Source organism: Aotus nancymaae, unplaced genomic scaffold (assembly GCF_030222135.1).
Source record: "Aotus nancymaae isolate 86718 unplaced genomic scaffold, 86718_ANA_hifiasm-v0.15.2.pri h1tg000108l, whole genome shotgun sequence".
In the NCBI taxonomy this organism is placed as follows: domain Eukaryota; kingdom Metazoa; phylum Chordata; class Mammalia; order Primates; family Aotidae; genus Aotus; species Aotus nancymaae.
In genome coordinates, this window is record NW_026988523.1 from 35,192,055 (window position 1) to 35,205,340 (window position 13,286).

General features: G+C 42.8%; 1 protein-coding gene across 7 annotated transcripts in view; it reads right to left on the reverse strand.

The window, feature by feature from the left end:
• Positions 1-13,286, reverse strand: part of GON4L (gon-4 like) — a 115,834-nt gene that overhangs the window by 65,420 nt on the left and 37,128 nt on the right. For all 7 annotated transcript variants that reach the window (XM_012449858.3, XM_012449855.3, XM_012449854.3 and 4 more), the window contains 5 exons: positions 10,066-10,257; positions 7,425-7,615; positions 6,634-6,708; positions 4,843-4,893; positions 37-87 (listed from right to left, as the gene is read on the reverse strand). In XM_012449858.3, the coding sequence (XP_012305281.2) occupies positions 37-87; positions 4,843-4,893; positions 6,634-6,708; positions 7,425-7,615; positions 10,066-10,257 (560 nt within the window). The remainder of the gene's footprint in view (positions 1-36; positions 88-4,842; positions 4,894-6,633; positions 6,709-7,424; positions 7,616-10,065; positions 10,258-13,286) is intronic.

The window sequence follows — 13,286 nt, forward strand, 5'->3', positions numbered from 1 at the left end:
CTGGAAAAGAATAACAATTATCTCTTCCAAGTTTACCTTAATTTCATTGGCCTTCTTAATTGGTGAAATATTCCATGTTGGAATTACCTACCAACAAAGAATATAAATAATTAAGTTATCTTAACTGAAATAACTGTTTTTCATGTTAACTTCCTCTGTACCATCACTAACAGCCATATACTTAACAAGTAACTGCAGTGATCTAGAAGTGTTGATTATCCCTGAGGGAATACCCTCAATTATTTGTCAGAGTTACAAACAAGAAAAGGAGCAAAGAATCTATTACTGTCATTAGCATTTCTGCCTTAAACCTGGTAAGCCTCACTTCTTTCTATAAATGAAGAAAACAATGTCTACATTATTCGTATCACAGCAGTGGTTCACATGGAACAATAGCTGTGAAAACTATTTATAAACTATTAAACTACACAAACCTAAGATATTATAGGTTACAGTAGTCTTTTAACAGCAATATATTTTTGTAATCAGTTACATGAATCCACCGTAAGTACAACTCGAAAAAGCCAGCCAGGATAAGTTTCTATGGGCTATTCTGCCTATGGGATAGCCTTGCTCTGCCTAAAGCTTTTTTTTTTTTCTTTTGAGATGGAGTCTTACTCTGTCACCCAGGCTGGAGTGCAATGGCATGATCTCAGCTCACTGCAACCTCGGCCTCCTGGGTTCGAGCAATTCTCCCTGCCTCAGCCTCCCAAGTAGCCAGGATTACAGGCGCTCCCCCACTGCCACCACCATGTCCAGCTAATTTTTGTATTTTTAGTAGAGATGGGGTTTCGCCATGTTGGCCAGGCTGGTCTCAAACTCCTGACGTCAAGTGATCTGCCCACCTTGGCCTCCCAAAGTGCTGCGATTATAGCCGTGAGCCACTGAGCCCGGCTAAAGTTCTTATATACTGATGATAAAATGCCACTGAGAATGTATAATTTCTTGACCATTTAATTGTAACCCAACCAAAATAACCTTATAAACAACAGCCAACTGGCCATTAGGTTCTGTCTTTAAAAGGAGTCTTAGCCTCTCACATCAACTCAGCCCTGCTATGTTCTGACCATTTATCTAGTGCTGTGTAAGTGAGACCAATATAGGGTAAAGGGAATGATGTAATTCAGGTCCATTTCCCTTTCCTAACTACCTGCTGCCAAATCCATCAGAAAGGCAAGCCAGTATTCAGAAATGTGTTGGAGTCAGTCTATTAAGAATTAAGAAGGCCAAGTATAGTGGCTAGTGCCTGTAATCTCTGCACATAGGGAGATCAAGGTAGAAGGATCACCCGAGCCCAGGAGTTTTGAGATCAGCCTGGGCAACACAGCAAGACCCCATTTCTACAGAAAAGATTTTTTCAAAACCATTAGCTGGGCATGGTGGCACATGCCTGTAGGCCTAGCTGTTTGTGAGACTGAGGCAGGAGAATCCCTTGAGCACAGGAGTTCAAGGCTGCAGTAAGCTATGATCAGGCCACTGTTCTCTAGCATAAGCAACAGAGCAAGTCTTGAAAAAAAAAAAAAGAATTAAGAAGCAAGAAACCTAAATTTTAATACTTGTTCTCTACATATACTATATAGTCTTGGATGGTCCAACTTCTCTACATATATATTCATAGCCAATAAACATAATCCAGAGCCTACTGGATCTCCTTGGATGTTTTTCCCAAATGAAATACAGAATTAATGTTAATTATATTCTTTTGTTTGTTTTTGAGACAGAATCTTGCTCTGTCACCCAGGCTAGAGTGCAGTGGCGTGATCTCTGCTCACTGCCACCTCTGCCTCCCAAGTTCAAGCGATTTTACCATCTCAGCCTCCCGAGTAGCTGGGATTATAGACGTGCACCACCACTCCTGGCTAATTTTTGTATTTTTAGTATAGATGGGGGTTTCATAATGTTGGCTAGGCTGGTCTCAAACTCCTGACCTCAGGTGATCTGCCCTCCTTGGCCTCCCAAAGTGCTGGGATTACAGGCGTGAGCCACCACACCCGGCCATGTTAATTATATTCTATATGTCAAGTAGACTTCATAGAACTTCCCTCTCATTAATGGCTGCTTTCATCATAGCTACCACCTATTCATTTGTGATTACATCCTGAAGAAAGATGAAATTTCAATTTATGCAGCAAGTGTTAGTCAACCAGACAAAAAAAAGTGATGTGACTGCCAAAAAAAAAAAGGTACATTTGACCTTTGGCTACATTAGGAGAAATATGTAATCTGGAACACTGGGGAGATAATCTAACTACACTAGTCAAACCACATCTGGTTCAGTAGATTCTTCTTTTGGCATACTTTTTTTTGAGAAGGAGTCTCACTCTGTCACCAGGTTGGAGTGCAGTGGCGCAATCTCGGCTCATTGCAACTTCCGCCTCCTAGGTTCAAGCAATTCTCCTGCCTCAGCCTCCAGAGTAGCTGGGACTGCAGGTGTGCGCCACCACACTTAGCTGATTTTTGTATTTTTAGTAGAGTTAGAATTTCACTGTATTGGCCGGGATGGTCTTGATCTCTTGACCTCGTGATCTGCCTGCCTGAGCCTCCCAAAGTGCCGGGATTACAGGCGTGTGCCGCCGCATCTGGCCTCTTTTGGCATACTTTTAAAAGGACATGAGACGGGCACAGTGGCTCAAGTCTGTAATCCCAGTAACTTGGGAGGCTAAGGCAGGCGATCACATGGGCCAGTTTCGAGACCAGCCTGGCCAACATGGCAAAACCCTATCTCTACTAAAAACACAAAAATTAGCTGAGTGTGATGGTGCACACCTATAATCCCAGCTACTCAGTAGGCTGAGGCATGAGAATTACTTGAACCTGGGAAACAGAGGTTGCAGTGAGCTGAGATCGCACCACCACACTCCAGCCTGGGTGACAGAGTGAGACTCCATCTCAAAAAAAAAAAGGCCAGGTGCGTGGCTTAAGCGTGTAATGCCAGCACTTTGGGAGACTGAGCAAGGCAAATCACTTGAGGTCAGGAGTTTGAAACCAGGCTGCCCACCATGGTGAAACCCCATCTCTACTAAAAATAAAAAATAAAAAAAAATTAGCCAGGAAGCGTGGCACACGCCTGTAATCTCAGCTACTCAGGAAGCTGAGGCAGGAGAACTGCTTGAACTCAGGAAGCTGAGGTAGGAGAACTGCTTGAACCCAGGAAGCAGAGGTTGCAGTGAGCTGAGACCTTGCCACTGCACTCCAGCCTGGACAACAAAGCAAGACTCCATCTAAACAACAACAAAAAAAAAACAAGGAAAGAAACTGGGGGATGTATAGCAAAGAAAAGAATGTTATGAAACGACATACTAGTTTTCTTCAACTATAGGAAAAGTCATGTGGAAAAAAACACCAATCTCTTTACTTGTTTTTTTTTGAGGTGGGGGTCTTACTATGTTGCCCAGGCTAGTCTTGAACTCCTGGCTTCAAGTATTCTTCCTACCTCCACCTCCCAAAGTGCTAGCATTACAAGCATGAGCCACCATGCCCAGCCTAGACCTGTTTCTTCTACCAGGCTCCAAGGAATAAAATCAGGACAGATAAACCTGTGATACATATTTTGGGTCTGTAAGGCAAATCTTCCTTACTATCAGAAATACGATGAATTCCCTCATAACTATTACCTACCTCGTAAGCACAAACTAGCCAAGTGCTTATTAAAAAGTATAAAGTGGCCAGGCATTGTGGCTCACACCTGTAATCCCAGCACTTTGGGAGGCCGAGGCAGGTGGATCACCTCAGGTCAGGAGTTCGAGACTAGCCTGAACAACATGGAGAAACGCCATCTCTACTAAAAATACAAAATTAGCCAAGTGTGGTGGTGGATGCCTGTAATCCCAGCTACTCAGGAGGCTGAGGCAGGAGAATTGCTTGAACCCAGGAGGTGGAGATGGCAGCGAGCCGAGATTATGCCATTGCCCTCCAGCCTGGGCAACAAGAGTGAAACTCCATCTCAAAAAAAAAAAAAGAAGGATGTAGCATAGGTCCAAGCACCAAAGAGCTTGCTGTACCATAATACTTCAGACGTCTTCAAGTGGTTTTCACATGTTAGTATGCAAAAGAATTAACTGTTGTGTTTTTGCCAATGCATATTCCAAGGCCCTGCCCATGGGTCTTGATTCTCAGGTGGGCCCAAAAGTAAGAGGATTTTGTTTTGTTTTGTTTTGTTTTTGAGACAGTCTCACTCTGTTGCACAGGCTGCAGTGCAGTGGTGCCATCTCCGCTCACTGCAACCTCTGCCTCCCAGGTCAAGTGATTCTCATGCCTCAGCCTCCCAAGTAGCTGGGATTACAGGTGTGTACCACCATGCCCAGCTAATTTTTATATTTTTAGTAGAGACGGGTTATCACTATGTTGGCCAGGCTGGTCTCAAACTCCTGAACTCAAGTGATCCACCCAACCTCGGCCTCCCAAAAGTGCTGGAATTACAGGCATGAGCCACTGCACCTGGCCAAAAGCATGCATTTTTAATAAGCACTCCTGAGGGATCCCACACCAAGGTGATTTTTATGCAGCTGGTCCCTGGAACACGCTATGAAAAATACTAAACACTTTGCAACATGTGTTGTAACAGAAATAGAAAACCTGGTCTCATCCATTGGTTTCAACCATTCCAAATGGTTATCTATCTAGCAATTCCAAAAAGCAATGCTTCATATCAACTAAAATACACTACTATCATTTTTACTTTATGATCAGGTAGAAACAATTCTACTTGTCTTTCACAAATATTTCTTTAAAGATGCAAATTCAGACCACAATCTTTCCTATATTTTTTCCTATCAGTGAATTAGATCCTATTTACCAAGCTAAAAAAAAAAAAAAAAAAAGACAAAAAAATAGAATACTTACCACTCCTTTTTCCACTACTTCCTTCAGTTTAGAGCGTGTCATTTTAGGCTCCTAAGGAGAAAAAAACAGAAAGGAAATAGTCAATAAAAATCACAGCTCAGGCCAGGCGTGGTGGCTCACACCTGTAATCCTAACACTTTGGGAAGCCAGGCAGGTGCACGAGGTCAGGAGTTTGAGACCAACCTGGCCAACATGGTGAAACCCCATCTCTAATAAAAATACAAAAATTAGCTGGGCGTGGTGGCATGCGCCTGTAGTTCCAGCTACTCAGCAGGCTGAGCAGGAGAACTGCTTGAACCCAGGAGGCGGAGGTTGCAGTGAGCCGAGATCACATCACTGCACTCCAGCCTAGGCAACAGTGCGAGACTCCATCTCAAAAAAAAAAAAAAAAAATCTCAGACCGGTGCAGTGGCTCTCACCTGTAATCCCAGCACTTTGGGAGGCCGAGGCAGGCAAATTAAGAGGTCAGGAGTTCAAGACCAGTTGGGCCAACATGGTGAAACCCCATCTCTACTAAAAATACAAAAATTAGCTGGGTATAGTGACAGGTGCCTGTAATCCCAGCTACTCCGGGGGCTGAGGCAGTAGAATTGCTTGAACCAGGACCCAGAAAGTGGAGGTTTCAGTGAGCCGAAATCACGCCACTGCACTCCAGCCTGGGCTACAAGCAAGATATGTCTAAAAAAATTAAAAATTCTCAGCTTAGCAAGGTGGCTTGTGCCTGTAATCCTAGCATTTTAGGAGGCCAAGGTGGGAAGACGGCTTGAGGCCAGGAGTTCAAGACCAGCCTGGGCAACATAGTGGGAACCACCCTCCCCCCCAAAAAAATTGTTTTAAATAGCTGGACATAGTAGCATGCTCCTGTAGTCCCACCTACTCAGGAGGCTGAACTGGGAGGATCGCTGAGTCCAGCTTAGGAGTTTGAGTCCAGCCTGGGTGACAGAGCAAAACCTTGATTCTTTTAAAAAAACAAGAATAATAAAATAATTGCGCACAGTGGCTCACGCCTGTAATCCTAACACTTTGGGAGGCAGAGGCGGGTGGATCACCTGAGGTCAGGAGTTCAAGACCAGAGATGGAGACCAGCCTGGCCAACATGGCAAAACTCTGTCTCTACTAAAAAAAAAATACAAAAATTAGCCAGGCATGGTGGCACATGCCTGTAGTCCCAGCTACTCGGGAGGCTGAGGCAGGAGAACTGCTTAAACCCAGGAGGCGGAGGTTGCAGTGAGCGAAGATCACACCACTGCACTCCAGCCTGGGTGACAGAGCAAGATTCCATCTCAAAAAAAATAAAAATAAATAATAATAATAATAATAAAATATGGCCAGGTGTGGTGGCTCACACCTGTAATCCCAGTACTTTGGGAGGCCAAGTCGGGCAGATCACCTGGGGTCGGAAGATGGAGACCAGCCTGACCAACATGGTAAAACTCCATCTCTACTAAAAATACAAAATTAGCTGGGTGTGGAGGCACATGCCTGTAATCCCAGCTACTTGGGATGCTGAGGTAGGAGAATTGCTTGAACCCAGGAGGCGGAGGTTGCAGTGAGCCAAGATTGCGCTATTGCACTTCAGCCTGGGCAACAAGAGCGAAACACTGTCTCAAAAAAAATAAAAATAAAAATAATAAATAAGTAAAAATTACCATGTAATTCTTGTGTTTTGAAATGCTAACTTTAACCCCAGCTGCCAAACTGTTTACAAACTCCCAAGTGATCTCCTATCCTTAGCCAGTTTACAGATAACTCTATTCCAAGACGTTAAAAGAGCGACAATCAACTACTCACAAACATTGGCATATCTTCTGTCTCACTGATGGCTGCTTTCATCATAGCTACCACATGTTCATTTGTGATCACTTCCTGAAGAAAAATGAAATTTCACTTTATGCAACAAGGGTTTGTCACCTAGACAATAATCATCTCTCCATCTAACTCTGCTAGACCTATTTACAGGACAAATGAGAACCATATACTCGAATAGCATTAGACTGGGATAAAGCAAGGCAACTGAAAGCAGAGAAGGCAGAAGTAAGTTTTGGCCAGAAGCACAGAGCTTCAAACAATGTAGCAGCAAACGAACCAATCCCATTAGCTGCTACTAGGAACAGGAATGGCTCACATAAAAGGAGATACTGAGGTAATTATATGCTTATGAGAAAGAGTAACAAAGAGCAAAGGCTCTGCAAATAGCTGTTCAAGAAGAGTATTTACATATGTACAAAGTGCAATAAACTATTAACTGGGCATCTTTTTATACATATCAACCCACAAAAGAGTAAACCCACCATGAACATTATCATCACTGAATCTGCTAAATAATACAGTTAATACGCAAATCAGTAGAAACAGGAACAGTTTATCTTCCCAATTAAATTCTTCTTTAACATGTGCTCATATTTCAAACTTGTACTGAGTACAAGGAGAAAGCTATCTTAAATATGTAAAAATGTAAAATGTTTTGTCACAGGTAACCCACAAAATTGGTAATTCATATACCAAAAGTCAAGAATTTGCTAAGTATTTTTACATACTTTCCACGAAAATTTCCCTTCCACTTATATAGTGCCCAGTCTTACGTGAAGAATGTTTCGGACATTGACCGCTGTTAGATTGTGCTGCTTGGCACCATCCTCCAAGGTACGGTCAAGCATGTCATCCAGTTTCAGGTCACAAGCCAAGTTCCCCTCTTGACCCCTTCCATCTCGTTTCCTCTTGGTACCCTTTTTCTTTTTTCTCCTTTTCTCACTTTCTTCATTGTCTTGTTCTTCTGTAAATACACCAAGAACATCACCAGAATTCCAAAACAGCTGCTCCAGAAACTTAGCCCAGAAAGCCAACAGTAAAGTGGATAAATCTCAAAAGCATTATGCTAAGTGAAAGAAACCACATGAAAAAGGACACACGTTATACGACGGTATACATAGTATAGAACATTGTGGAAGATGCAAAAATGTAAAAATAGAAATGAAATCAGTGGTTGCCAATGTTTGAGAACAAGGAATTTGCTATCGCAAAGGGGAATTAGGCAACTTTTGGGGTGACATAAATGTTCCACATTGATTGTGGTAGCAGTTAATACAACTGTGTATATTTTTCAAAACTTATCAGATACATTTTATACCTCAATAAACCTAACATTTAGTTTTTAAAAATGTAACTTGGCCAGGCGCAGGCCTACAGTCCCAGTCCCAGCACTTTTGGAGGCCGAGGTGGGCAGATCACAAGGTCAGGAGTTCAAGATCAGCCTGGCCAACATGGTAAAACTAAAAATCTCTACTAAAAATACAAAAATTGAATGGGGCCGGGCGCAGTGATTCACACCCGTGATCCCAGCACTTTGGGAGGCCGAGGCAGATGAATCATTTGAGGTCAGGAGTTCGAGACCAGCCTGCGCAACATGGTGAAACCCTGTCTCTACTTAAGAAAGAATACAAAAATTAACCAGGCGTGGCAGTGCATGCCTGTAGCCCCACCTACTCGGGAAGCTGAGGCAGGAGAATCGCTTGCACCCAGGAGGCAGAGGTCACGGTGAGCCAAGACTGTACCACTGTACCCCAGCCTGGGCAATGAGAGCGCAACACTCCATCTCAAAAAAAACAAGAAAGATTTGAATGAGTAACAATGGGCACAAAGTAGCAAAAAGAAAAAACAAAACAAAAAGAATTCAATGGATAAAGAAAAGGTAAAGCAGGCCAGATGAGGAGGTTCCTGCCTGTAACCTCAGCACTTTGGGAGATCGAGGAGGAAGGATTGTTTGAGCCCAGAAATACAAGACCAGCCTGGGCAACATATTGAGAACTGTCTCTAAAAAAATAATAATCACAAAATCAAAATGAAAATTAGCTAGGCATTGTGGCACGCACTTGTAGTCCTAGCTACTGGGGAGGCTGAGGTGGGACGATCACTTGAACCTAGGAGTTCAAGGTTGCAGTGAGCTATGATTGTGGCACTAAACTTCCAGCCTGGGTGACAGAGCAAGACACTATTTCTTTTTTTTTTTTTTTTTTTTTCTAAGATGGAGTCTCACGGTGTTGCCCAGGCTAGAGTGCAGTGGCACTATCTTGGCTCATTGCAACCTGTGCCTCAGGCTTAAGCAATTCTCCTGCCTCAACCTCCTGAGAGTAGCTGGGATTACAGGCGCCCACCACCACACCTAGCTAATTTTTTGTATTTTTAGTTGAGACAGGGTTTCACCATGTTGGTTAGGCTGGTCTTGAACTCCTGACCTCAAGTGATCCACCTGCCTCTGCCTCCCAAAGTGCTGGGATTACAGGAGTGAGCCATGGCACCCAGCCTAAGACACTATTTCTTAAAAAAAAAAAAAAAAAGAAATTAAAGAAAATAAAAGATATACACAAAATAATCAAACAGAATGATATACAGCAATGAAAATGAACAATCTACAAGTGCATCCAAGAATATGGATGAATTTCATAAATATAAAACAATGTTGAGGCTGGGCATGGTGGCACATGCCTGTAATCCCAGCAACCCCAGAGGCTGAGAATCACTGGAATCCGGGAGGGGAATGCTGCAGTGAGCTGAGATTGCACCATTGCACACTCCAGTCTGGGTGACAGAGTAAGATTCCGTGTCAAAAAAAAAAAAAAAAAAAAAAAAAACAACGTTGAGAGAATAAATGAGAATAAATGTAGTCACAATGCCAGGCACAGTGGCTCACACCAGTAATCCCAAAACTTTGGGAGGCCGAGGCAGGCAGATCACCTGAGGTCAGGAGTTCAAGACCAGCCGGGCCAACATGGCAAAACCCCATCTCTAACAATAATACAAAAATTAGCCAGGCATGGTGTGGTGGTGGGCACCTATAATCCCAGCTACTCTGGAGGCTGAGGCAGGAGAATCGCTTGAACCCAGGAGGCGGAGGTTGCAGTGAGCCATGATCATGCTATTGCAACTCCAGCCTGGGTGATAAGAGCAAAACTCCAACTCAAAAAAAAAAGACAAAACAATTGAACCAATATATGCTGTTAGACATCAGGATAGTGGTTAACCTATGGGTAGGGGGTAATTGGAAGGGAAAACAAGATGGACTCCTGGCTACTGATAACATTCTGTATCTTGATCTGGATCCTGCTTACAAGGGTGTATTAAATTTGTGATAATATAGTGAATTCAGGCTATCTTAGGATATGTGCAGTTTTCCACATATTATACTTCAATAGATTTTATTTAATTAAAAAGAAAAAGAAAGCCTACCCATTGGAATAAAGAGTCCACCATCTTCTATCTCTTCGTCAGGCTGGTGAATCAGAGTCCTGGGTGGCTTTTCTTGAGAAAAGTCACAAACATCTAGCTGGGTTGATTTCCTGGGCTGGGTTCCTGGTTTTACAGATTGGCTGCCTGATGGCAGTGAAGGTATCTCCCCTTCAGAATGCATTTGAGGTTTCCCTGGAAGAATCACAAATATTGCTCCACAATTTGCCTATTCTCAATCATAATCTGTTGTAGAATTCAGCATCTTATTATAGTCTTTTTAGTTGGACAACTTCATGAATTAAACATATACTATATAGGCATTTCCCTCTTTTAAACCAAAGCTCAGATCCAATTTACTCATCTGTAAAGTCAGGGAGTTAAACTAGGTAATTGCTAAGGCCTTTTTATTTCTAACATGATTTCAGTTTTGCATTTTTTCCTATGAAAAATCAGACTCATAATTGTAGAGGAAATTCCTGATAACATTTTATATAGATGACCATTAACACCATATTTAATCAACTATAAATAGAATATTAAAATGCCCTGACTTTGTAAATCAATTTGACAGAAGAGTAATTGTCACCATAAAATTATAAACATATGGTTCTATAGTTCATTAGATGATTTTCTCACCTCAACACTTCATAAACCTTTTTAGGTGGCAGTAGGTGAGGATAGCATTAAAAAGACAAAGAAACAAGGGGTGATGGTGCATGCTGGTAGTCTTAGTTACTTGGGAGGCTGAGCTAGGAGGATGGCTTAAGGCCCAGGATTTGAGGTTACAGGGAGCTACAATCGCACCACTGCACTCCAGATGGGGCAACTCAGCCCCATCTGAGTTGAAGTGTTGAGGTGAGAAAGTTGTCTAATGAACTGTAGAACCATATGTTTATAATTTTATGGTGACAATTACTCTTCTGTCAAATTGATTTACAAAGTCAGGGCATTTTAATATTCTATTTATAGTTGATTAAATATGGTGTTAATAATAGGAGGATGGCTTAAGGCCCAGGATTTGAGGTTACAGGGAGCTACAATTGCACCACTGCACTCCAGATGGGGCAACTCAGCAAGACCCTGCCTCCAGAAAAAAAAAAAAGCCAGATGCTTATTGTCATGAGGTAACTCATATCAAGACTTTGTCTCTACTAATAATAAAAATAAACAATTAGGCTAGCCAGGTGGCTCATGCCTGTAATCCCATTACTTTGGAAGGCCAAGGCAGGAAGATTGCCTGAGCCAGGATCCAGGAGTTTGGGACCAACCTGGGCAACATAAGGAGACACCTTGTCTCTACAAAAATGTAGAGCTCTGAAATGAGCTGGGTGTGGTGATACACACCTGTGGTCCCAGCTACTTAGGAGGATGTGATGGGAGAGTCACTTGTACCCTGCAGTTTGAAAAGGCTACAGTGAGCTGTGATCATGCCACTGCACTCCAGCCTGGGCATCATTGCAAGACACTGACACACACACACACACACACACACACACACACACACACAAAACATTCATGTAGTATTAAAAGTAGGCTGGGTGCAGTGGCTCATGTTTGTAATCCCAGCACTTGGGAGGCTGAGGCAGGCAGATCACTTGAGGTCAGGAGTTGCAGACCAGCCTAGCCAACATGAAACCTCTGCTCTAATAAAAAAATATATATACAAAAATAAGCCAGGCATGGTGGTGGGTGCCTGTAATCCCAGTTACTCAGGAGGCTGAGGCAGGAGAATCACTTAAACCTGGGAGGCAGAGATTGCAGTGAGCCAAGATAGTGCCACTTCACTCCAGCCTGGGCAACAGAGTAAGACTCCATCTTAAAAAAAAAAAAAAAAGGAATGCTGGACTCAGTGGCTCACACCTATAATCCCAGCACTTTGGGAGGCTGAGATCAGTGGATAACTTTAGGTCAGGAGTTCAACACCTGCCTGGCCAATATGGCAAAACCCCATCTCTGCTAAAAATACAAAAAATTAGCCAGGTGGCAGGTGCCTGTAATCCCAGCTACTTGGAGGCTGAGGTAGAAGAATTGCTTAAACCCAGGAGGCGGAGATCAAGGGCCATTGAACTCCAGTCTGGGCGATGGAGTAAGACTCTGTCTCACCCCCCAAAAAAAAGTAAACATCAGAAATCAGGCTATCAAGGAAATAGCTTGCATATAAACAGAATCCCTGAATTACACACACACAAAAATTGTTTAACAAGTACCTGGGAAGAGGACTTGGGGAGCAAGAGTACAGAGTGAAACGATGTCTAAATTTTCACTGTATACTTTTTATACTTCTGGACTTTTTCCCTAGTTTGTTATTACATAGCTGAACATTTTCTTTCAAAACACATAGACAGTCTTTATACCTGGGTCTCAGTCTGTGGCCTAGACTGAAGTACAGTGGCATTATTCTTCCTCTTCCCAAGTAACTATGCTTGTAGTCCTAGTTATTTGAGAGGCTGAGCTAGGAGGATGGCTTAAGGCCCAGGATTTGAGGTTACAGGGAGCTATAATTGCACCACTGCACTCCAGATGGGGCAACGCTGCAAGACCCTGCCTGCGAAAAAAAAAAAAAAGCCAGATGCTCTCCCTCTTAAATGGTGTTTATTCTAATAGAATTTTCCTTGTTCTTCTGAAGTTGACTTACATACCCTAATTTCCACTTATGCTTTTTTCTTTCTTTGGCTCCTAAAAGCGAGTAGCATGATTTTAGCTTATAATTAGTTGATTTGTACTGTTCTCGGCTAATTTTTGATGTTATCATTGGCCGGGCATGGTAGTTCATGCCTATAATCCTAGCACTTTGGGAGGCCAAGGAGGGCAGATTGCCTGAGCTTTAGGAATTCAAGACCACCCTGGGTAACGTGATAAAACCCTGTATGTATTCTGCTAAAATACAAAAAAATAGCCTGCTATGGTGGCAGGAGCCTATAATCCCAGCTATTCAGGAGGCACAAGAATTGCTTGAACCCAGAAGGCAGAGGTTGCTGTAAGCCGAGATCGAACCACTGCACTCCAGGCTGGGTGACAGAGCGAGCCTCTGTCGACAAAAAATAAATAAATAAAATTTAAAAATGTTAATTTTGACCGGGCACAGTGGCTCATGCCTATAATCCCAGCACTTTGGGAGGCCAAGGTGGGCATATCACAAGGTCAGAAAATCAAGACCATCCTGGCCAACATGGTGAAACCCTGTCTCTACTAAAAATACAAAAATTAGGTGAGTGTGGTGG